Source organism: Lissotriton vulgaris, chromosome 1_2 (assembly GCF_964263255.1).
Source record: "Lissotriton vulgaris chromosome 1_2, aLisVul1.2, whole genome shotgun sequence".
Lineage (NCBI taxonomy): Eukaryota > Metazoa > Chordata > Amphibia > Caudata > Salamandridae > Lissotriton > Lissotriton vulgaris.
This window is the reverse complement of record NC_141686.1, coordinates 125,397,125-125,422,979: the sequence shown is the minus strand read 5'-3', so window position 1 is coordinate 125,422,979 and position 25,855 is coordinate 125,397,125. Positions and strand designations below refer to the sequence as shown.

Below are 25,855 nucleotides of genomic sequence, written 5' to 3'. Positions count from 1 at the left end.
ACAGGGAAGGGTTGGAGGGGAGCCTTGTTTTTCCCTCCCGTCTTCCCACTTGCCTGGCAAGTTGGGCAGGTTCTGCAATACGCATCTGAACTCTTATGCATTTGGGGCCAGTAAAAGTGGGTGACAAGCCTGTCATAGGTCTTGTCCATCCCCAAATGTCCTGCTAAAGGCACATCATGAGCCAGACCCAGTAGGAAGGCTCTGAACTTCTGGGGTACCACCAGCACACGGGCTGACCCAGGTTCAGCAGCCTTAGGCTCCGAATACAGGAGGTCGTTCTCCCAGTACACGTAATGTGTTTTGGCCTGAACACCATTGGCCTGGTCTGCAGCCTGCTGCCGCATACCCACGAGAGAAGGGCATTCTTTCTGCTCCTTGCAGAATTCCTCCCTGGTGGGTCCTCCTTCTTGCTGCCAATGGGTCAGCTCAGGCAGGTCCCCCAGTTCGGCGATCTGTTCCCCTGTAGGCTCCAGGGCATCCCCCTCAAGGTCTGCCTCCTCCTGGACCGTAGGAACTTCAGGGGCCGGTTTCCCGCGTCCCCTGCGCCTTCTCCCTAAGGCCGGTTCCTGGGCCTCTCCATCAGGCCCCAGGACCTCTCGATCACCCCTACTGGCTGCCATCGACCGGGTGGTCACGCACGCCCAGTCAGGCAGACCCACCATCCGCAGGTGAGTCGTCTTCTCCACCTTTTCCCAAGGGGAGTGCTCCAAGTCGTTCCCTAGCAAACAGTCAACAGGCATGGTTTTTCTCACACAGACCTGCAGAGTACCAGAGACCCCCCCCACTCGAAGGGAACTTGAGCCATCGGACACTGACTCTCAGAATTATCAGCGTTGATAACCCTACAGTAGGCATGGGGTACAACCTGCTCTTGAGACACCAGGTGCTGCCTCACTGCAGTCACACTGGCTCCTGTGTCTCTAAGAGCCTCAGCTTCCTTGCCATTGATGATCACCACCTGCCCATATTTCTTAGTGTTAGAGGGCAGGTAGTTCGTAGGGATCATCTCACTGTCTCCTAGCGAGACCAGGGTCATGTGAACGGGATCTCCACCCCCCGGGACCATCATTTCTTCTCCCAGGTGAACACTAGTCACTTGTCGGGGCGGAGCACCAGTGGGTGCGGGTTTTCCAAATAGGCGACACTTGGGGTCACTGGATATGTGCCCAGGCTCGCCACATTTGAAACAATTGAAGGGCCCCTTTGGAACAGGTTTACCTGTCGGGGGCCCATTTTGCTTCGGAGGTGGGGGAGGCTGAGAACCCTGCTGCGGATTCCCTTGGGAACTACTTTGGGGGCCTTTTTGGAACCCTTTCTGTTTTCCCCCCTTGTCCCCCCCACTCTTCTGCTGGGGACCCTGCCCACTCTTGGCGGAATCTCCCACGGGACCCTTGTGGACCCTGGTGCTGAGCCAGCGGTCCGCCTCCTCAGCAAGCTTCCTCGGGTTGGACAGCTTGCTATCGATCAGGTGTTGGCGTAACTCAGGAAAAGAGTGATCAGACAAGTGCTCCCATGCAATTAAATCAAAGAGACCTTGAAAATCATTAACTTTGTTACCTTTCACCCAACCATCCAGTGCTCTGCAAAAGTAAGTCACATACTCCACATACGTATTCCCAGGCCGCTTAGTACATCCCCTAAACTTCTGTCTATACATTTCAGGGGTAAGCCCGTACCTGTTCATCAAAGCTTCTTTCATGTGGGCATAGGATCTCTGATTCTCCACGGGCAAATCTAGCAAGGTATCTCTCCCTTCGCTAAGGAACCTTCCCCACAACCCCGCTCCCCAATCCTTGTCAGGGACCCGGTGGGAGGACATGGCTACCTCGTATGCCCTAAACCACTGTCCTATGTCATCCCCCTTAAAGAACTCCTTAACTACGTCCTTCGGGATGTGCACTCTTGACTCTACCTGCACTGGCGATGTGCTGCCACCAGAGGGAGGACGATCCAAGTCTCTCTCCTTGAGACTTATCTCCCTCATTTTTACTTCATAATCCATCTGTTGCTTTCGCTCTTCCAGCGCCATTCTTTTCGTTTCAAGCTCCAGCTGGATTTTCAATTCTGCCAACTTTCTTTCGTGATTCCGGGTTTCCTTCCTGTCCGCCAGCTCCTCTGGCGACAGGCCTTTTCCAAAGCTGTGCACGCTGTCTTGCCTTTCGAGGTCAGCCAGGTCCCCAAGCGCATTCTGCTCCTCCGTTGCATTCTGCTCGGCGAGGACGTCTTGCTCCTCCGGGGTCTTTCGGGACTCTATCCAGGCTTTCAGGGCCTTGTAGAATTCTGGTTTATTCTTGCAACCAGCGTGCGGAACCTTGAGTTTCTTACAGAAAAACTTCAGCTCGGTCTTTGAGTATTTATCTAGCTTTGCGGCGTCCCACTCGACCTCAATCACCTCCGAGGTCGTGGACTTCGCTCCATCCAGGCTCTTCGTGCCCGGCATGGCTTTCGCACTTGGAATCTTCTTTCGGCAAAATTCAAAAAGCAAAGTCTGTGGCTAAGTAACTGGACCGTAATCCTTGTGTAGTGGTCAGAAGCTCAGGTATAGATATCGCAAGTGTAAATTCAAAAATCCTCACCGCTGCGTCCAATGTAGGAAGGGGGAGTCTCTAGTTGGCGCAGTGCAACACTAGCGACAAGCAGGGACTCTCCTCTTCCTCGTCAGGGCTGAGGGTTACCTTCCAGACAACCTCTGCTTACCCTCTAGGTAGTGTGGCTTAAGCAGTCGCAGGCTAATCTTTGGGGCATATAGGTTAAACACTTGCAATAGTACACCTTTACAACCAACCCACCACACAACGAGACCAGACTGTATTCTGTGAAAATATATATCTTTATATAGATTTTAAGCAGGCTTGTGAATACAGTCAACGTATTTTATGAAAACGGTTGCAAGTTACTTAGTTCGGGTTACCACAGTTCTTAAGCAGTTCTTCTGAGGCCCGTAGGCCGGTGCTAACCAAAGTTCTTGTGGAGCCGGCGGCTTCCAGGGAATCTGTCCCACGTCACGTTGCCTTCCCGGGATCGATGATCGTTGCGGCTCTTCAGCCGGGCAGGTCACTGGTCATCCGGGGCAGCGGTGTTCTGTGGCGGCAGGGTCCTCTCCTCGTCGCCCGCTCCGACCCTGGAGGCGGCGGCTGTGCGGCGGTGACAAGTGGCAGTACGGTCCCCAAGTGCAGGACGTACCCAGCCAAATGTCGGTGCAGCTGTGGGCTCACAGCTGGGCTGTCGGGCAGGCTACCGACCTTGCGGATTCTCGTAGGGCAACGGCCCGTCTTTGCAGGTGAGTGACTGCTCGTTTTGCAGTCCCCTCGAGAGCTCGGACCGGACGGGTCCTCCTTTACTTTGCTCTCGGGCTCCCGGTGCAGTTGCGGTCACGGTGTTCGGGCCAGCGGCGGCTGGTCCTTACTTTGCTCCCGCTGTTGCGTTGGGCCCCGGTCACGGTGGTCGGGAGGACGTTCGATGCCTTAGAGGAGATTCCTCGGTCGGTACTGCGGCGATGGTCAGCACCCGCAGTCGCTTTCTTCCAAGGGGGTTAGCGTCCACTGGTCCTGGGACGCTGGTCAGGGGGCAAGTTCAGTTGCAAGCCCTTGGAGATCTCTTCAGCAGAGTTTGGCACAAAGTAAAGCAAAAGTCTTCTCGTAGTCTTTTCTCCTTTCTCTCCTTCGGCAGCAAGGCACCAGACACAGGCAAGAGTCAGCACCCTTCCTTGTCTCTCACGGTCCTTCTCGTCGGGCAGAGTCCTTCTGTGGCCCAAACCGGATCTAATTTCCAAGGAGCAGGGCTCCTTCTTTTATAGGCCAATTCTTTCGTTCTCGCAGGCCAGGGGGGCCTTTGCATAGCCACTCTCAGTCCTTGAGTACCCCGGCGGGTGTACTCCGGCTTCTCCTTTCAGTGTGAGGGGCAGGCGCATCAGACGCCCCACAGGGGGTGGAGCCAGCATTGTGCGGACAGGGGCGGCCAGAGTACCTTGTTGATGGAGGCTTCGCCCTTCCTGGGCCAGGTGCCGGCAGAGTCATCCGCCGCTCCCCAGGAGGGTGGAGCCAGCATTGTGGTGGCCGAGCACAGTGACAGTTCGAGTCAAGAGGCACTCCTACCTCCCACTAAGGTGTAATCTGCGCATTCACCACCTGTCATCCCTCCAGCCCTGTCACTCACACATCCCAGACAGTCAGATACACATACTAGCAGAGGCGGGCTGAAATGGTTAAGCAAGCAAATGCTAACTTTCTAAAAGTAGCATTTGCAAACCCAGGATACTAAAATAAACTTGACTACAAGAAATATCTTATCATCCTGAGTTCAGGCATACTAAACATGACTCGCTACCATGCTCCTTGAGCCTGCGGGAATTATATGGTGTAATAATTCCAGCAGCTCAGTCTGGCCTAATGGAGCAGGTAGCCTTCAATAGTGAAATACGGTCTCGGTTGTAAGTCACTACTAGGACATGCCCCACACATCAGGGCTTGTCCTACCTTACACCTACAATGCACCCTGCCCGCAGGCCTACCATAGGGGTGACTAATATGCAGTCAAGGGAAGGGTCGAGGCTGGCAAGTGGGTGCACTTGCCCAGCTGGCGTGACAGTACGGGACTGCACGCGGGTTCTGCGGTCGCAGTTCCCAGACACATCTTTACGGCTGCTTCGGTGGGTGGCGCAACCAGCGCTGCAGGCCCACCAGCAGTATTGGCATCTACAAGCCCCGGCACTCTCCAGTGCGCTTTACTAGGGACTGACAGTAGATCCAATGCACCAATCATGGATACCAATCGTAAGTACAGTTTTACAGTAGGGAGCACTTGCACTGCGGCCCGGATCAGCCGTGGCGCAGTGCCCTGAGTATCGGAAAACCAGCAAAACATCGGAGGCACATCAGCAAAAAGTGGAAGGGAGACTCACGCCAAGGTGCCAGGTCTAACAGTTCCTAAAAATGTTTTTTCAGGCTGAACATTTTGTATGAAAGAAACATAACTATATTGCAAACCTAAAAAAGTCTTACTTACCTTGTATTGTAGGATCCACGGTCGGGTATCTAGACATACCACCCTGAGTAGTTGATGTAATCCAAAAGTAACACAAAAGTTATTTCTGTGTAATTTAAACTTTTTACTCCAGAAGGCTGGTCAGACAAGAAGCCTAAGGAGTACCAACACTCTGCTCCTTATACCCCCAAAACTCGCAAACAAAAAAACACATCTCGATCCTTCGCAGGAAAAGCGCCCAAAATCAGTAACTCCATACCAGTCCATATCAGGACTAACCCCTCCTACTTAAAATTCAAGAGGCAGCTCAAAGACCTCCTCCTCAACCGATCTCTCCCAAATTGATAGCTTCAACCTAACCGCTGAAGCCAGCCCACAGCAGCACACAGACACTTTGTCATTAATGACCTCTACCTCACTCTCCGCATGACTACCTCCAATATCCCTCTTCTCCCTGGTCTAATCTCATCACAAGTCATTGTTCTTTTTACGCCAACATTACACAAAGCGTCATAAGAATTTGTACATACTACTGTGATAACATACCTTACGAGTGACCTTCTGCCCTCTACGACGGTATAATGCGAAGCGTCATGAGTCATTGTATATACTAAAATGTTAATGTATCTTAAGAGTGATCATGCTGTAAAGCGCTCTGATACCTTCGGGTCTGGATAGCGCTATATAAAACTCTTAAAATACAAAAAAAAATGTTCAAAGCATATAAAAACCTGTAATGATTGCAAAAAACCCATTCCTAATTGCATTTCCTTGTAAAGTTTTACAATTGCAAGTACATTTTACCTACCTGAGCCAAGTCCTGCTTGGTTCTAGACGTAAAACATAGGTATACCTTTTTTATACTTACCCAATTGGTCTGAGTGTGTGAAATAATTCCTTGATTGTGTGAATAAAATAAATGCTTACCACACCCTCCTGATAGGCCTAACTGCTCGCCTACACTACCACAAAGAGAGCTGTTAGTACATTTCTAATTTAGTCTCTGCTGTACGTCTGTGAACTCCCTGGACTTGGTGCACACCATGCCTTACTTTGGTATAGTATATACAGAGCCAGCTTCTTACACTGCCTGGCTGCTTAAAGTGTCCTGGATGCAGTGATTCTGTTGTTACAACTGGCTGCTAGTTTCTGCCTTATCTAGAAGTCACAGGTCGTGAATCTCAGCTACAGCCGCTACTGTTTGGCCTTCCATAGTCTTCATGCTTTTTGCTTTCAAACTTTTTCTTTCATGTACTTATTTCTTTTTATCGGGATTTGTTCTAACCTCGAGTTTTTTCCTAATGAGTCATGACTCACGTGCACCTACAGTCTTTGGGGATTGGATCGAAGGGCCTGACCATCCTTCTGTGAGAGCACACTGGCTCTGCAAGAGGGAGTAAGGTGCAGCCACGGCCTTTATAGGGCGTGCCACCAGGCGGTGCCGTGGGGCAGTGAAGGGGTGGGTTAGGGATTGTAAAAAGCGGCAAACGGACGATTTCAGGTAAGTAACAGGAAAAAAACGAATTTCGTTGCGCGAGCTGCATCGCCAAATGCAATGCAGCACGCGCAACAAAAATCATTTTTTTTTTCGTTACTTACCTGAAATCATCCGTTTGCCGCTTTTTACAACGCCCCACCCTGCCCCTCCCCCACCCCACACCACCGCCCAGTGGCACGCCCTATACGGACCGTGGCTGGAACGGTGTAAATGCGAGCGGTATGCCAATTGATCTGTGTTTGAGATTCTTGCAGCCCAATCTCAACAGAGCAGAATCAACTGTGCCTGACCCTCCCACTCCTTCTACAGAAATGTTGGCAGCAGTAAGATTGGCAGAAATGAGTACAACAGGCCCTGAGGCCCATCAAACCTGAAGACCTCCCCAAAGGAACCTTTCAGGAGGAAGTGTACGGCCCAAAACAGAACTCTACCTGTTCTGTGCATGGGGAACAGACACATGTAGGCTAAACCCAATTTGTGGAAGATCACTTCCTTCACTTCAGGAGTCGGAGCTCACCTGCGGTCCACCCTAATATTGAGGAAGCCTGCTAAGCGAGCCGCTTCAGTGAAAATTCCCATCATCACTGAGTCCCTTTTGAAAGATGAATTGCCCCCCAACATAAGGTCCACAGGCCCAAACCACCCTGGTTGTTGATACAATTGACAGTGGTGGTAATGTCCAAACAACCTCAATGGTGATCCCTTTGATGTAATCTCTTAATTGCAAGAAAGACCACTACAGCTGTAGCACCTTTATGTGCAGACACTGCTCCAATGCCGAAACCTGTCCCAGGATGGTTGTTTCAGGTCCAGGAAGGACCTGCCCTGGTGTTTTGTGCTGGTCTGTTCCTATGGGAAGCAGGGTCAAGACTGATTTGCGCATGACTAGGTCCAAACTGGAATGTCATGGTGAGCAAAAAAACAATGTATTTAGGCCCAGATCTCTGCACTGGGGATGAATGTTTGACATTGTTCAGCATTCCGTCCATCAATTGTTCCAATTGCCAAATTGCCAAATGCCTCAACCTGAACATGGTTGGCTGATGGACCCCGAAGCTGAAGTCTCATCATTTTCACCATCTGGTTCGTCTCCAACAGCAAGAGTTTGGTATCAAAACTATTTTGAATGGTCCTGGGAGCCGGACCTTTTTCTCAAGGAATAAGAATACTACTTCCTTTGGTTCTTTTTAAGTTTTTGGTGGTGACATCTTTTTAGGGTTTGTCCCTTACAGGTGGTCGCCCTTGGGAGAAGCAGAATGCATAGATGTCTACCTGTGGACATCAACCAGTAACAACTTGGCTTCCTGCTCACTGAAGGTCTTCAGGTGCATGGATCTGCAAGAATCACAAGCCACAGTGGCATGTTCAACTCTGAGGCACCACATTCAGTTGTAATGTGGGTCTGAAAGAGACATCTTCTTCTGGTATCCTGACAGCTGAAGGTCTTTGGAGGAGATATTTGACCTAGTTGCTGAAATAATGCTGAGGAATTTTGTCTGTGGGATACCAGGGAGAGCTTAGGACTTATGTCAATGAAGCTCAGAAAAACTTTAACTAATGCCAGTGCATCAACTGGTACCTAATATTCTACGCTAGTATTATAATTAGAGGTGAAGTAATGGCTGGATCCTTATGGTGTTACCTGGCAGCGCTGGACAGTTGTTGCTGGGGAAAAGCTTTCCAGTATAAAACCTGAAAGGGTAATTTGTTAGGCAAGGAATTTGCAGGAAAATGGTTGCATCAAAATGTCTGTTTACGAAAAGGCCATTATGCACTGCATGGCTGTCTTTAATATTTATGATTAGGGCTCCCGGTTTTCCGTTTTTACGGATTTATACATATAAATACAGACGGAAATCGATATTTCCTTTGTCTGTATTTATATGAAAAAACGGCAAAATACTACTAAATGTTGCTGCGCGCTCTGCCGTGCTACAGTGAAGAGTTTCCTTGCCACGCCCCCGTTCCAGGAAATTCCTTGCAATCCTTCAATCAGGGTCTTTTACTGCCCTCATGTGGGCTTTTGGGCGCAGAGTCTTTCAGTGACGATCGTGCTCCTCTGCCTATCCTGGTCTGATCATAGCGTCACTGTGTGGGCATTCCAACACCTCCGGCCCCCCCCTCATAACTTTTGGCCTTTATTTCGTGGGCTCACCTGCCTATTCTTCCGGTTTGCCTGCACTAAAGATGACTGTTTCCCTGCACTACGGACCACCAGGTGTGAAGGCGCCTTACTGTGCCAGCGTCGTCTTTATCTCTGCGCCAGCCCGCTGCCTTTCCTATTCACAAGATAAGTCTCTAACGAGTCAGAATTGCTTGTTGTGGCGGCTCTGCTTGAAGTGCGTGGGCCGCACAGTTGGGGGCATCACCTCGGCTCTCAAAGCACGGGCAGCGAGTGGAGGAGCGACTGAATCACCCTGGGTGCCCCTGCACTGATTTCCCTGCCAGGGGCATGTGAGCATGTATGGTTTCTCTGCCTATGAATTGGCCTTGGAGTTGTAAGTGTTTATTTATGCATTTCTCCAACCGTGATTCTCTCCTCCGTCATCCCGCCTCGCGGTCTACTTCGACTGACCTCATGTTGTGAAGTACCCCCCCAGGCCCTCACTGTCCCCCCCCCCTCCCCTCACAAGTCCCCTACCAGCCCCCTTCTGAACTTGCCCAAGCCAGGAGTGCACAAGCACGGGTGCTTTTAAAACACGAACTCGAGAGGTACCTCTTTTATTAGATAGCTCCCAGAAGCTTTCCTATCCTTTATTGGGCGCTCGGTGTCTGTTTAAGAGATCCCAATGTTTTTAATACCTTAGTGCCAGGGGCGGGGGTCGGTGCGGGGTTGCCCGGGGTGGTCTAGTCAATTAATGTATTTTTAAGTTTGTATGTTGAGCAGGACGTTGTTTCCATGGTGTAAAATACTCAGACATTTATCGTGCATGTTCCCCTAGAGAAATGTTTTAAGATACAGCTCACTTTAATACACACCCACAGGAGAGTAAATCGGAAGTGACGTGTATATGGAGGGTGGAAGTTTCACACCAATCGCGCTTTTGCCTATAGTGTTCATTGATTTATTTAAGGTTTTTGTGGAGCGCAGACCACATCACGTTACCTAAGAGAACTTTGCATTGGAGTGATGCAATGAGGAGAAACTAGTGAGCATACATACATAAAGACTGTATATTTTGAAAGGCCATTTTACCCACACGTACTCTATTCCCAGAGAACAGGCTGGATTAGAGCAGCAAACAGAAATTCTTAGATTACAGTGGTTCCTGTTCAATGCTAGCCATTAAGATCTAATCTAGAAACAATGAAAGACTACGGAAAGTGTTATGCGGGATGTTCCAGAACCACAATTGAGAACCAGGCATGTCCAAGGTGTGAGATATGGTAACTGTAATTTTGTGTTTAACTAGGAGCGCTTTCATTCCTTTTGAACGTGCTGTTTGTAGGGACTTTTCTCAGGACGGAGGAATGCTATTCCACCTCTTGGTTGCTGCCCAGAGAAGGATTGGTGAAGATGGTTGCGCTTTCTGAATTTAGGGGGCTAGTGTGCATTGTCAATCTAAATAAATGCGGAGAAATACTAGCTGTAGCAGCGTCTTTTCCTTGTGGCAAAAATAAATGCGGATAAATACAGAAATAATGCCCAAAAAATAAATATGGATAAATACAGACGGAAATGGCAAAAAAATAAATACCATAAAACCGGGAGCCCTATTTATGATGTAAAAAATAATGGTGGTTCAGTTCGCCAATTCAGGGGACTTCTCTCCCATCGTTTGTTACATTTTCATGACAGATTGTTGAGTGGATGGAGGGGTGAAAGCAGTCTCATTATTAGCACCTTCTGCCACCACTATAATATGTCAATAGAAAGCTGTGGGAGCGGGATATGACCTGTGGCAATGTTTGGCAAACATATTTTATCTACCCTCCTCTAAGGCTGACTCTTAGTCTAGGTGTCGGTTTGGATCCAAAAACAATGTAATAAAAAATTCCTGAAATAAAGACCAATGTAAAGTCTGTGTTGCTCTTTATGAAAGGAATACAACTTTACATTTACAAATCAATAGTTGGGCAGAAACGAATAGGAAGAATCTGTGGCTCCTACTACCTTCATGGGCCGAGATATGACCCACAAATGTGATCAAGTGCATAGAAGTTTGTTACTGCTGAGTTAACTTTTAGTGCCCAATTCAGAATTTTTCTGGAAGTAGCAGTGTTACATACCTTTAAATTTCTAGAAGTAAGTGTTACACACAATCAAGAGAAACATTTCTTTTTATTCTAACTGATGTAAAGTCTGTAAGACCTTACGTCTTGCTGCCTTTTGAGCAGGCCAAGAATCCATTTTCTCTGTTTTTGAAAACTCATTGATATGTCTGCCTGTGACCCAGATGTCCTTATCTTTCCATGAACCTGTGAAAGTGACAAGTCATTCAGGCAATGACATTGATAACACACCAGATGCACAGACAATGACCTCGATAAGACCCCTGATGCGACATCTGTCTGAAGCAAGTGCCTTGTTATTTCTTTCCCAAGGTCACATAATTATAAGAACATAAACAGTGTAGTCTGAATTCATGTGTTTTTACCTTATTTGTTTATATAAATGTGTCTAAGACTAGCACAGTCATGCATGCAAGTTATGTTAGACATTCTTGTTCAAATCTGTTTTTATTGTGAACACAGCGGTAAGCCTACAACCCCATGTCGGGGCGGGCCGCGCAAAAAAGAGCATGTAGACTTATTTAACCAGGGGAGGATGAAGCATTAACACAGCGCCCTGCCTACAACCCCTGGAAGGGGCCGGCCGCGTGGCTTAGGGGTAATGATAGCAAGAGGTGGCCATATGCTGGCGATGCATCGTTGTGCGGGGGAGGCGCGTATGGGAGGGAGAGTAGTGGTGTCACATTTTCAAAAGGCCCAACGGGGCCCAAACTGCCCCAAAGAGGGGCGGAAGCCAGAGTGGCAAGTAGGAAAGAAGAAAAAGTCGGAAGAGGATTGAGTAGTAGCGAGATGGAGAGGGGTCTGGGGGGAGAGACTGTAGTCGCCGGTCGGGGGTAGGAGACGCAAACCTGCACTGGGGGAAGCGACTAAGAGCCTAGTCTGCTCGGGTCAGCAGGGACGAGGGCGTCCTCAAATAACTGCAGGGCGCGAAGTCTGGGAGGCATATGGCGGGCATAGCTGATGGAGCACAGATGGCGCACAAGGGGCTCCCACACTGCCTTGAAGCGCACCCCCCTCGATTGTATCCGCGCCGTGAGCAGTTCCATGGTCAGGACCTGCCAGAGGCGCACAAACCAGGAGGCTATCGGCGGTGCCTCAGCCCGCTTCCAGTACAGAGCAATGAGTTGCTTGTCAGCGCCTAACATGTGAAGGGTGAGGATCCAGTCGCTGCGCGTGAGGGCCCTAAGTGTGGGGGGTCGAATGCCCAGCAGGAGTGTGCAAACCTCCTCAGGGAGGGGAAAACCCAACATCTTCTTAATGTGACTGAGGACCTCCTTCCAGAAGACAGCTAGGGTAGGGCACGACCACCAGATGTGTACGAAGTCGCCAGTCGCAGTGCCACACCTCCAGCACAGCGGCGAGGAAGTGGGGAACATTTTGCTGAGTCTCAGGGGGGTGTAGTACCATTACGTTAGCATCTTGTATGCGTTTTCCCTCTGCGGGATGCTGCGATAGGTTTTAGGGATGTCAGTCCACAGCCGAGCCCATTGAGAAGGTGTGATATCAGCGCCGGTTGCCGACTGCCACTGCCTTTGGTAGGGATGTGCGGGCGGAGTGGTAGGGTGTTGCAGGATGTTGTAGATCTGGGAGATGAGCCGCTTCAGTCCCCCTAGGGAGCGTGCCAACTTCTCGAATGGAGTGTATGCCCTGGTAGCAGCCCGATACATGTCGTCTCCCGAAGTCCAGTGGCGCAGTTGCGCATACTGTAAGCTGGCGGTTAAAGGGAGGTTAAACTCTTCCCTGCAGTCTAGCCATGATTTAGGTGACCCTCCAAGAAAGAGGTCTCCTGCAACCCTGCAGTCCCCTTGTGTCCAGCTCTCAAAAGCCCGGGTCCGGGCAGCAGGAGGGAAGTGCGGGTTACCTGCAATGGGGGTGTGTGGAGAGGGGAACGTGGTTAGACCCTTGGACACTGCCACTCTGTCCCACACGTCAAGAACCGTCTTCGTGGGGACCGCCATGTATGCACTTCTGGAGGTCGCCACACGCGGCAGCCAAGGTAGGTCCCATATGGTGCGCCCCGTGACCACTCGGTCCATGTGGAACCAGTGCTTGTCGCTTTCGCGTGCACCCCATTCTATCACGAACCGAAGATGCGCCGCCCAGTAGTAGTGGAGGAGATTTGGGCAGGCGAGGCCACCCCTGTCTCTCGGTTCCATGAGGACTTTCTGCGAAAACCGGGGTCGCTTGCCACCCCATATGAAGGACGTGAGGTCGCGTTGGAGATTCCTGATGCAGTGGAGCGGGATCGGGGTGGGTAGGCACTGGAAAACATATAGAATACGGGGGAGGACCGACATCTTGACCGCATTGAGCCGCCCCAGCCAGGAAATCATCAAGGGCTTCCATTTCCGCAGGTCCGCCAGGACTTCCTTGCGGCAAGAAGCCCAGTTCCTCGAGGACCACGAGTCAAGGTGGGGCGTGAGGTCCAGACCCAGGTATTTAATGTGATCGTCCGCCCAGCGGTAGGGTGTGACCCCCTTCAGGAAAGAGACCTCCTCCTCGGGGATGGTGAGGTTAAGTGCCCAAGATTTGGTGTGGTTAACCTTAAGGCCGGACGCTTGCTCAAACAGTGTGAGGGCTTTATGCACCGCTGGGAGAGAGTCCCGAGGGCGCGTAAGAGTAAGGATCAGGTCGTCCGCGAACAGTGCTACCTTGTTGGTGCGCCCCCCGTGGGGGATCCCATGAATGTCAGGAGTGCGCCTAATCAGCTCCGCCAGCGGCTCCACCGCTAGGGTGAACAGGAGCGGTGAAAGCGGGCATCCCTGCCTCGTGCCCCTGTGAATCGAGAGCGGCGGTGTCAGTTGGCCGTTGACCCGAATTCTGGCCTGCGGCCCGAGGTAAGGGGCCATGCACCTGGAGATCATGTTAGGGCCAAGACCCAGTTTCCGGAGGACCGCCCGCAGGAAGGTCCAATCGACCCGGTCGAAGGTCTTTTCTGTGTCCAATGAGAGGAGGCAGGCCGGGATATCCCAATGCTGCACCTTCCCCACTAAGTGTGCCAGCCTGCGAACATTGTCGGCCCCCTGACGATCCCGTATAAAACCCACCTGGTCCGGGTTTACTAATCCCGGCATGTACGGGTCCAGCCGTTTGGCCAGGAGCTTAGTGTAAATCTTAAGATCAGTGTTCAGGAGGGCGATGGGGCGATGGGAGGCACATAGGTCGGGGTCCTTCCCAGGCTTGGGGATCAGGGCAATTTCCGCCAGGCCCATATCAGGGGACGGGCCGGTGGTGTCAGAGAAGGAACCGTATAGCCGCAGCAAGTGCGGGCGGAGCTGGGTCAGGAACAGGCGATAGAAGGCCAACGGCAGGCCGTCCGGTCCCGGGGTTTTCCCAGTGGGAAGGTCTTTAACAGCTTCCGTTACTTCCTCCTCCTGCAGGGGGCCCTCTAGTGTAGCTGCACACGCCGGGGACAGTGGAGACCCCTCGAAATCCGCAAGAACGGCCTCCCGTGCCTCCGCAGAGGTAGGCTCCTCAGCATATAGAGAAGTGTAGTGAGTGACAAATGCGGCCTGCTTGGCTTTCTCAGAGGTGGCGCAGGTGCCGTCCTGCCGCTTGACATTGGCGATGTGGGCCCTAGCGGCACGTGCCCGCAGCCTGCCGGCAAGCAGGCGGTGAACTTTGTCCCCGCCCTCGTAGTAGCATTGTTTGAGCGCCAGCAGGGACTGTTCCGCCTTGTTGGTGCGCAGAGTGCGGAGTTGCCCCTGAGGTTGGCGAGAGTTCTCTTTGACGCCCGTGAAGGGGAGTCCCTGTCCCGGGCCTCCGCTTGTTTGATCTCGCTAGCCAGGTCGGTTTCCATCTTGAACGCCTCCTTCCTCCGTGCCACCGCCAGGGAGGTGATGTGACCCCGAATGGTGGCCTTGAAGGCATCCCAGATCGTATGGAAGGGCAAGTCAGGGGTGTCATTGACAGCGAAATACGAGTCTATGGCGTCACGGATGCTGGCGACGTCCTCCGGATCCCGAAGGACTCTCGGCGGGAGCACCCATCTGCGTTCACGAGTGGCATGGGCCTGGGGGTCCTGTAGCAAAAGTTCCACGTGGGCGTGGTCCGATAGGGAAATGTCGGATATAGCGGCAGCTAAGGAGTCTCGGGCCAATTCAAGGAATGTGAAGAGATAGTCGATTCGGGAGTATGTCCGATGGGAGTGTGAATAGAAGGAGTAGTCCCGGGTTGTTAGACATTCTTATGGTTATGTCAGAAATTCCTGTCTGGGATGAGGTATAGCATAAAAGGCCTGCCGATCGACCACTTGTTAGGAGAGGTCATTTGCCCATGATACTGCCAGAAGATCTTCCGACTGCTGTGATGCTACTGCATCTTGTTCTGCTCTGAAAGCTGATACTGAGCCAAGTCTGGGAGGAGAGAGGCTACTGCTGATGGGCTTTTCTTTCGAGGGAACACTTGCTCTCGACTACTGGTAACTGCAGCTTTTTTTTTTAAAACAAGCACGCTGTGTGTTGATTCTCCTTAAGAAACTCTAGATGCAAGTTACTCTACTCCATGCTCTCCTAGTACAGCACATAGGAATAGGTTTTAGGATATTAGGGTGCTAGATTCCATTTTAACTATGGCAGAAATGTTCATTTTATTCTTGTTGTTCGCAACATGCATTAGTGGTGTTTTAATAATAACCTGTGTTGTTATTTTAGATGTGCCAAGCAGCAGAATGAGGCTGTTGAACTGAAGATTTTTAATTTAAAGTGTCTTTCTCTGAGTGCAGTTCTTGTGTGTGAACTTTTTATTATTGGTAATTCCACGTCAAAGAATATTATGAATTACCGAAATTACTACGATTTAAGTTCTGCGAATAGAGCAGTTTACTAGGAGATGTATTACATCGCGTGCTATTACTACGCGTTCGTTACAACGACGGCGTATTAGTACAAGATGCATTTACATCGCAAGTCTTTACAACGACTTCCACTAGGGGGCGAGCTGGATTTAGGAATAGTATTATTTACTATTTGTACTCCAGTTTGCACAACAGTAGGGAAGATGTTAAAATTAATTTCCAATACCTCAGCGCCCCTTAGTGGTAGTTGTTCTAAAGACTTGAGATGTAAATGCATCACATATTAACAACGTGGTCGTTGTAACAACCGTGTTGTAAAGGTATTGCGATGTAATGACCGCGTTGTAAAGGTTGTTTCCTGTTCTACACCAATGATTTGCTGGTGACGATGGGATCTCGGGCAAGGCAAAGAATAAAGTAAATCATTCAGTGTTAACACTATATTAATTTAGTTAATGACTGATTCATGTGTAGTATCAGAACTGACAAGCCCTTCAGCAATCTATTTTGTATGTAATTTGCACATTTATTCTGTTTTATCTTTCAGGTCTTTGATTTCAACCTGACTCCAGAAGAAATGAAAACCCTTGATGGACTCAACAAAAATATTCGCTACGTTGAATTGAAGCAGTGAGTTATTTTGACTATATTTTCATAATCATCAAATGTAAAGGAAATTTAAATGTTAAAAAGAAGTGTAGTTATTAACAAAGAACATCCAAACAACTTGGTAGTTCCCGCTAGAATATCATTCTAGTCCTATATTTCTAAAGCATCCTTCTAGTGGGAGTTGAGGGTAATAAAGAAACAAAGAGGAGTAAATGTTCTTGAAATGCATAGTCTTAGTAGACAGGCTGAGTATCCCTCCAAAGTAGAGATTCAGTGAATTTCTTAAGTGTTCTAATGGTATACTTTGCTATCTTTCTTCAGGAAAAGATAGGTGCAGGTTGTGAACTTCTTTGTCCTCCTGTGCTAGTGCCGCTGCACCAATATTGGCTAGTCTAGGCCTGTGATTATGCAAGGAAGGCACTGTGGACACAACTTGGCTTTCATCTATATAATGTGGCCACTTCCCCAGTCCTTAGTACTTACTAGAGGTGGGCGGAATTGGTGAAGTTTGATTGTATGGAATTCAGCAGTATTTTAATGTAATCAATTTTAAAACAAAATATATAAGGGCGCCGAGGGGTGTACACTACAGGCATATCCTCTGGGACCTTACATACCCTGCTGTGAGTACTTCAGAAAATATAAGAGCGCCGAGGGTTATGCACTGTAGTCGTTTGGTTTCTCAACAGGGCCTCAAGAGGGAGCAGTCTCTCTATGTTTAAAAACCACTGCAGAATAAACTTAAATCTGCAGTGATTTTTAACCCCTTTAGTGCTGCCATCGGCCAACGGTCGTCGCGAGCACTACCTTGCCAGTACTGCGCACGTCCGTTGGCCGACGCAGCAGCACCCATTTCTTCAAACGTTCAACACTGCCGCCGAACGTTCGAAGCAACAAACGGGTTACACATAGAGAGACTTCTCCCTCTTCCAGCCCTGTTTAGAAACAAACCAACTACTGCAGATAATTTCCGCCAGCACGCAGCAGAATTATCAATATTTATGTATTACAGTAATAACACAGAATTACCAAATAAAAATCCCACCCAGGCCTACTTAGTACCTGCTGGACATAGCCTGTGACCAGGGCCGGACTGGGAACCCAAAGCAGCCATTGCAATTTTCTCGGACTAGCCCTTGGTTAGGCACTGCCTGGCTCCGGAAGGCTGGAAACGCTCGCTTGCTGCCTTTCTTACTGGGGGCCGATATTGTAGCACCACTGCAATACCGGCCCCCAGTGACATAACCGGCCCCCACAACTGCACAACCGGCCCCTACCCTTCCAGCCTCTCGGGGAAATGCAGGTAGCCCCCTACTGCCAGTCTGGCCTTGCTTGTGGCTATGCTCAGTATCTCTATCCTTGAATGCCAAGGGCATGGCCTCTGTTCACCTGCAGTGGGCACTGGATGCAAGGCAATGCATGAGGCCCAGTATATCATCTCCAATATCCCCTGGCACAACATGTAGGTGTGCCCAGTACCTCTGCAATTACCTAAAGGGAAAAAGGTGCTAATGTCATCTTACCTTAAGTCTGGCTTGGCAGTGACGAAATGTAACCATTTGTTCTAGGCCAATAGTTCTTTGCCTTCTGGCCTTTGCGGCCCCCACTTAATCATTATTGGAACATGGCACCCCCTAGTAAATCATGATTGGAATCCAGGGACACTTAATGTGCTTTTACTGGAAGCCGTGGGCCCTGGCCCAAGCATTTTCGATTTGAACTGCAAAACAATGCACTAGAAAAAAGAAACAACCAATCATCAAACAAATACATAGATCACGAAACATTCATGCCCAGACATTAAAAAAAATGTTAATGGGAAGATTGGAGCTTTTCTACATTCATTTCTGGGCACTCATCATCCATACCACATTGTGTGTTGAGGAGTTTAATAGTATTAAATAGTGACAAGAAGGCGGCATTCAAAAATGAGCCATGAAAATCTATAAACTGGAGATTAAATGGGCTCTTGCCAGAGTTTATGCTTTTTAGAATAACTATTGCTACCTGCCTAGTCAAAGAGATCTTGGCATTGCAAGGAAACTTGCAGCCCAACATTACGAAAAGAGTGCAGTTCCATCTACTCAAAGTTTATGTCCCCGCCTCTTTGTGTTTTTCCAGGAGAAAACTGAAATTCAGAGATAACATCAGTTCGCAGGATCAGGAGTCTTTCACTGGGGTATTTTGAGACACTTCTACATTAGGATTTGCATTTCTGCAATTTTAACCTGGTTTGCAGGATGATGTCATCAAACAGCTCAGTAAAACTAAGATCTGTTTCCATGGCTGACCCTTGTAAGCTGAAGATCAAGCATTTAGCCAATGAGATTGTGGGGTCTATACTTACTGACCTGATAAACATTTCTTTAGAGGTAGGCCAGGTTCTTTCTGTCTGGAAACAAGCTACTCTTGTTCCTCTATTAAAGAAAAAAGGTGGTGTCTCCAATGTCCCTGCCATATTGATGGCTATTTTATTATTATTGGTTGCTACAAAGGTCACATAAAATCTGTTCAATTCACCCTATCAACCTATTTACAAGAAAACAAATTGATGCAGCAAACTAATCGCCAGAATGGGTCTAGACAGCTAAAGTAGACGATCTGTACTTGGCCATCGATCAGGGCAAAACTGCCCTTCTCATCCCACTTGACCCATCTGCAGCCTTTGACACTTGATCCCTCCCTTTGCTGCTTCAAACATATGCAGAATTGGGTTAGGGAAGGGGAAGCATCTTGAGTTGATTCATGTCCTTACTGCAAGATAGATCAACACCAGTTCTTGTGAGTGGTTTTAAATCTTTGTCCAAAGTACTGGCTTGTGAGGTTCCACAGGGTTCTTCCATCAGCCTCACGCTATTTAAAATATACATGAGGTCGCTTGCCTCTTTGATAAGGTCTTTTGCTTTCACCCTTTGTTGTTATGCTGACGACACTCAAACACTGGTCAGGATAGAAAGGAATATTGATTACATCCTTATCAAATTCCAGAGGTATTTAACACCAGGGGCAAACTGGATGATCCTGAATGCGTTGCAGTTTAACACGGCCAAGACCAGGGCTGGATTGGCTGTAATGGACACCAAGCGCTTCCCGGTGGGCCGGAGTGTAGGGGCTGGTTTCGTGCCCATGGGGGTGGTTTTGTCAGTGGGGGCCGGTTTTACAGCAGTGATGCAATATGGGGCCCTTGAAACAAAAGCGGGAGAGGTGCTTCTTGCTAGCAAATAACCCCCCCACCCCCAACACCTCCTCCCACCCTGCTTCCTCCCCTGTTCAGCAGCAAACTGCCAAGGTTGGTTGCTATTCCCAGTCCAGCCGTGGCCAAGGCCATTGTGTTAATTTCTGGCAATTAATTGAATAGCTGCAATAATGATTTGTGCCCATACAATCCAGGTCATATCCATAAGCATTCTGATATGGTTACAACTAACTATAAACTAACCCCTATGACACAAATTAATAAGCTCTCTGCATCTTGTTTCGGTATACTAAAGACCCTGAAAAATAGTATGCCCTTGCCCACCCATTGTAAGCAAATGGAAGTTCAGGCTACAATAATGTCTTGCTTAAATTATAGCATCTGTTTTTATGATGGTCTTTCTAGACATCTCCTAGACAAACTCCAAATTGAATATGGCTGCTGGGCTCATTTTAGGCATTAATAGAAGAGATTCACTGAGTCACCATCTTCCCAAGTTTTCACTGGCTTCAAATTCCCAAATATATGATTTTCAAATGCCTTTGCCTAACTCATCACTGTTTTTTATTGTGCAGACCCCGTGTTCTGCCGAACATAACAAAAGATAATTTTCCCTTCACATAATCTGAGATCCAGATTGGTGCTGCTTCTAGATATTCGCAAAACTTGAAAGATTGGTGACAAGGCCTTCTTGGCCTGGACAGTGAAACAGTGAATTTGTCTTCCTTTACAGATTAGGGAAGGCGTCCTTTATGTCAAGATAAGGAAGATATTGAAGACTTGCTTGTTTGATCAGTCTATATATCGAGCTCTATAAGGTTCTTTTTTAATTCTACTGAAAGGGGTTTTTTCCTGCTCTATATTTTGTTCCTCTTTTGTGTCTCTTGTAGTTGCTGTTGTGCTTAATGTAGCCTTATGGCTCGCTCTCAAGGGATATACCAGTTGTTAAAAACCCTGTACCCGAGTTGTAGGCCCGAGCCGCAGGCTATTATATCATTCCAGCCACTGAGGGTAAGAAGACCCACATTGGAATGTTGGCGCATCAGCCATTATTAGCCCTCAATCACTTCATTGTCTTCAAAAGTGCTTCCAACATTCCAATGTTCTAATACATTTTATTTGATTCTATTTAAATTTAAAAAACAAGTGTCCAACGCACACCTGCCAGTGTAGTATAATTCTGTCACTGGATAATCCTTCCCGAACAATGAATATTGCTGATGTTGCAGATATGCGAAGTCTGCAAACTAAGACATTGTTGCACTTACAGTACGTTTGTACTGATGGCAATATTACTATCGATATTGTAGGCGCCTCGTCATCCTAGGAGCATGCGAATGAAATAGACTGCACAGGGGGCTATGCAATATACCTCTTTATTCTTCAACATATAACCACTAACTGCACACATTATACCATAAGTTTTGTAACCGCACCTCAAAACCTCCCAGCATATTACATAATTCCTGTTTACAGTCCGCCCAAAACTGCAAGGTAAAAGTGCGCATAAACTCAAGACACTACGTCTCCCCCTGTGTTAAGTAAAAAGTAGAGACAACATTAGCATCATAGTTCCTCAATGAATCTTCAAGGCGCTTGCGCGGGTCAGCCAGATCAAGTTGTATGAGGTAATTGAGGGGCACCTTCATCAGGGACCAATGGCATCGGTTCAGATGCTTCATCTGAGAGGCAGGCAGGGTCACCTCACTCATGATATCAGGAGCTGATATACATCGAGATAGGTGTTTAAAGTGTGACGAATCCCGTGTGATGGACTTTCCAGGACGATGCGTTGTCACCATGTGTCCTTTGCAAATTACAACCCTCAAAGGGTCGACAACAAGTGGTGTGTCCTTTTTTCGCTTCCTTTTCTGTTTGACCAATACCCAGTACCCTAGTCTCAAGACTGTTTCCTGGGCGCATCTCAGCTGAGCAGCATATGTTTTCATTTTGCACTTGTTAGAAGTGTCTGTAACATGAACCTCTCGTCATTCATCGATCTTTCCGATGCCCATTGTGGTAGTTTGGTTTGATGGCTCTCACAAATAGCAATGTGGCAGGACTCTCACCAGTTGTGGAGTGAGAAGTTGATTGATAGGCAGAAAGGGCTTGACACATGGCATGGTTAAGATCGATTCTCTCCATTGATGCTTGCTGATTTATCTTCTTGAGGGTGCCCATGAATCGTTCAACAGCAATGGCTTGGGGCTGGTGAAGTGTTTGATAAGTGTGATAAGTCTCTCAACAAACTCTTCCATCATTTCACAGGCCTGTTTGCATGCTTGATTGAAGATTTACCTTTCATAGTCGACATTCGGCATTGGATTTAACTAAGCTTCCAATGCTTCTTTTATTTTCTGGTACGAAGTTGCATCAGTTTGAGAGACTTTCTGTAGACCTTCTTTCACTCAAAAACTGGCAAGTATTAAGTATTTAATGCAGGTGCAGCTTGTTTAGGTAAGAGCGGTGGGGAGGACGGGTGGGGTGGGGATTCAACATACGACGGTGAGGGAAATCTAAATTAAAAATGACAGTTTATTTTCCTTTTAATTTAAGTTTCCCTTGTTGTCATATGAATCTCCGAACCCCCACCCCGCCCCCTCTCCCACGCTTTTTCATGATACAACACCATGGATATAAACTAGTCTCTGTCTGACCGATGTCTTGCAGACTTGAACCTCGTCATAAATTGCTTCCTAATATCAACATAGGTATTTGGTAAAGGTAAGCACAATTTCACAAAATACCAACTGGCCTGTGCAGCCCTTGAGCATGGACAATACAATATCATATTAAACCTTGCCTAATGAGTACATTTCTAGACCCATTGCAAGAATGTAACACATGACAAATTTGTTTGTAAGCTACTTGGAAGGATGATGATAGAAGTGAAAAAGAAACAGAATCATTATGTAGGGTTGGACATAGAGAAAACCAAGTAAATATATCTTGCAATTTTTATTCCTAGATTTATTTGCACGCTTTCTTTTATCATTTTAGATTTGCAGACTGTCCGACTTATCCCTTCAACGATGAATATTGAATGGGAGCTTATATCCTTCCCATATGGTGGGTACACCCAGACCAGATTAAGAGAAGACAGCTTCAACATTTGGAAATATAATTTTTATATTTGATTGTCAAAATTTGTATAAGTTACAGGCCATCACAACTCCAAGAGAAAAAGATGGACATCTTTTAATAATAAAATTACAATTGCTAACTTACTTAGAATGTGTTTTCAATGATGATAAGTGTGTGTGTGGGTGTGTGTGTGTGTGTGTGTCTGTGTGTGTGTGTGTGTGTGTGTGTGTGTGTGTGTGTGTGTGTGTGTGTGTGTGTGTGTGTGTTTGGGGCTTTCGTGCCTATGAAAGCTCTTTGTACACTTGTGTTAACGGCATACAAATGCAGCACAGCGTTTTTGTGTGTTAAAATACCTGAATATATATATATCTTTGGTATATTGTATGTGTAATTGTGTGTGAGTATTTCAGTCACGTGTCTATATTACTGCAAAACTGCTTAAATATTTATATTATTTCAATGTAGCCTTAGCTTGAAGGACGATGTGTGTCTTTTATATGTGTTGAATGTAAATGTGTGCACACATGTCTGAGGTCTGCTTTAGTGTACATTATAAGTGTGTTGTGAGTTTGCCATCTTCATGTCTATAGGCCAAAAGTATCTAACTTTCATGCAACGTAGCAAGCCACCTTCCTACACTGCGTGAAAAGGCAGGGATGTGCCGAATGTAACTTTATACTGCACATTGTTGTCCTTTTGTTGCACTGACCGACAATGTGCTGCCTTGTGCCAACGCATGCACCCTTGCATCATGGTGCAAGGGTGCCTGTGCTGTAGGCAGGATATTGTTTGCACAGGAAAGAACACCTTCCTGCACAAAATCAGTCCTCTGAGCCATTTTCATCTTTCTACGTGTGGTGTAGCATACCATAAGAACAAGGAGAAATAAACATAGTTCTCCTCGTTACACCTCATCTAGTGAGGCGTATCACTCCCAAGTCTACTAGTAATGGTAAATCTGAGAATGTGCCAAAATCCATGGAACGCCTTCATGGGCCAGAGTAACGCAAGTGATTTGCACTGCATTGCTTTACTCTAGATTTATCAAGCGACTCAGGGCACACAACGTGGCCTTGCGAGGTTGATTAATCTGACTTTAGTGTTGCGTCAACCTTGCACCCCCTTGCGCGGCTCAAGGGTGATGCAACACTATGATAAATTTGGCCTCGTATATAGTGTGTAGAGTACTTGATCCTTGACTTGGGGTTTGATGTGTTTTTGTGGTTTTATATGTTGTTCCAGTAAGCACCATCCACCGCCTTTCCATCAATTACAATAATTACTCGCTCCACAGTGATACCGCACTAATACTCACATTGCCCTAAATTTAATCATCATCGTATTCATACAAAATCAATGAGCACCCAGCCATTTCACACACTAGACAGACCAATCCACTGTGGTCCTATACACTGCCTACATATGAACCATCCCAGGGCTTTAGGTAGGCTGGGTATCTCTGGGTGTGGGACCGGGCTGTCCTTAAAAACAGACATTGTAATAGGTTGTTACCATGTTATATATTCATGTCCTAGATAAAACATGAGAGTGTTAGCTAATTCAAGTATGTTGTATTTCTATATCTCTTTTTATGTCACATATTAGTCCTTTTTGATAATGCCTACTTTGAACTGAGTCGCCTACAGGTGTTTATAACAAGCCACGATTGAGTTGAGGCTGAAGGCATTTGAGTTTCTCACTGTGCATGTCAGTGGAACAAAAAGGTGTTCAGTAGACATGCACATCATGAGGAAATATAAATTTTATGGTCAAGTTGTGTTCCCTAGCGTGTACCCCACCGTCTCCATGTACCAGCTTAAAGTGCATGTAACTTCCCTCCTGTGCCAGCTATGAAGACGCAAATACATTTGCGTCCAACGTTAACATGTCCTCTTTCAGACCCACCCTGAATGGGTTGAATAGTCCGTTCATAAGTATGCTATGCCAACGTCTTTTTGTAGTACACTTTACACGTTTTTCCAGCTCTGGCAAAGTAGGCCCTGAATTTCTGCCATCGAGCCTTTTTCTGGCTTCTGACTCTGAAAGCCTCAGCCCAGGCTGTCTCTGTACCCGTGAACTCTGACTTACTTTCAGCGCGGCCCACCGCGCTTAGCTCAGCCTGCTGCCTGCCAAGACTGACTACAACCTTCGAATTATCTGTTCCGCTCCTCGAAAATACATTCCTGCCTACTAGTTTCAGTAAACATCCCCCAACTGCAGAGCCAAGGGGCCGGCCTGTCTCCGTGCAAGTAATTCATAGCCTCTGTTACCATGCTCCCATGGAAGGCCCATGCCCCCACGCTTCTCATGCAGACACTCAGGCGCTTATACACGCACTCACAGTCAGTATAGAATAGCTTCTGCCCCAGAGACCTTTTCCGTTCAGATAATATGGTTCCCAAACATCAGATATCAGATATGATAGAAGTACAAACTGATCTGACATGCCAGACTTCTGTCTCTTTCCGTCAGTGTAAATGTCAAGCCCCCTGCACCCTCCAGTTTCACGTCAATCACACGTCATGCAGCTGCGCGCGCATCCAAGCCTCCGATTTCTGCTGACATTGCAACATTTCTGTTTAGTGCCACCCCCTTGTGACACCTACCTGTGACGTTTCTAGTTCACGCCTAGTCCACGCCTTCTGATTACGTACTAGTAACACGTGGATGCTGGTATCTTGTCTTCTCTCAGCTGTTACGCCTCCTATATTGGTTTCTATGGTGTAAATTAAGTATATAAGCTATGTATTGTCAATAAAATATGGCTCTATCCCTTCCTGGACCCTTTGTGGTGCCAGGAACCTGATATCCAGTTCCGGAACGATTCCTTTTTAAGGAATAAAACCCCTAAGAACTCTAACACCACTGACTCTGTTTCTTTCTTTCCGATTGAGTTATTATTGATTAAGTACTTACCTGCATAGAAATTAAGACGGTAAATTAAATATTTATGACATTTTGGCGCCCGAATAGGGACCCCTCCCCCACCCCACGCGCCGGTTGGTGCGTTGCAAGCTCTGTCCCCTGCCATCAGTTAGAAGGAAACTACGCGTACCGGCAGGATTTCCTGTATCTCCCTCTGGCCCACGGAGGTGACGAAGATTGCAATCAGCGCCCAGACGAGGCGGTGAGGAGTGCGGAGGATCCCGACCAGAGCCTAGCCGAAAGAAGCAAGGTCCGAGGTGTCAAGAGGCCCACCAGTTTTCCGAAGTTTTCCGAAGTATCCACGTGTCGAGTCGAGTCCGGTCCAGTCCAGTCCAGTCGAGTTTTCCGAGGCCTTCTGTTTTCCGTGCTTCCCGGTGAGTACCATTGCTGGGACGTATCTAGACGGGTTTGGGTACACAAGTCCGGTCTGCACTGTTTTAGACAGTGTATCTGTACTGTTTAGCAGTACATCCGTTATTTCAAGTTTTTGCACTGTTTTAGACAGTGTATCTGTACTGTTTAGCAGTACATC

The 25,855-nt window shown here is 47.7% G+C and overlaps 1 protein-coding gene across 1 annotated transcript in view; it reads left to right on the top strand.

Moving 5' to 3' along the window:
- The window catches only part of LOC147734673 (estradiol 17 beta-dehydrogenase 5-like), a 231,481-nt gene extending 208,940 nt beyond the window's left edge, over positions 1 to 22,541 (top strand). The window contains exons 8-9 of the mRNA XM_086952967.1: positions 16,057 to 16,139; positions 22,315 to 22,541. Coding sequence (XP_086809093.1) covers positions 16,057 to 16,139; positions 22,315 to 22,357 — 126 coding nt within the window. The 3' untranslated portion in view covers positions 22,358 to 22,541. The remainder of the gene's footprint in view (positions 1 to 16,056; positions 16,140 to 22,314) is intronic.
- The last annotated feature ends 3,314 nt before the right edge of the window (positions 22,542 to 25,855 follow it).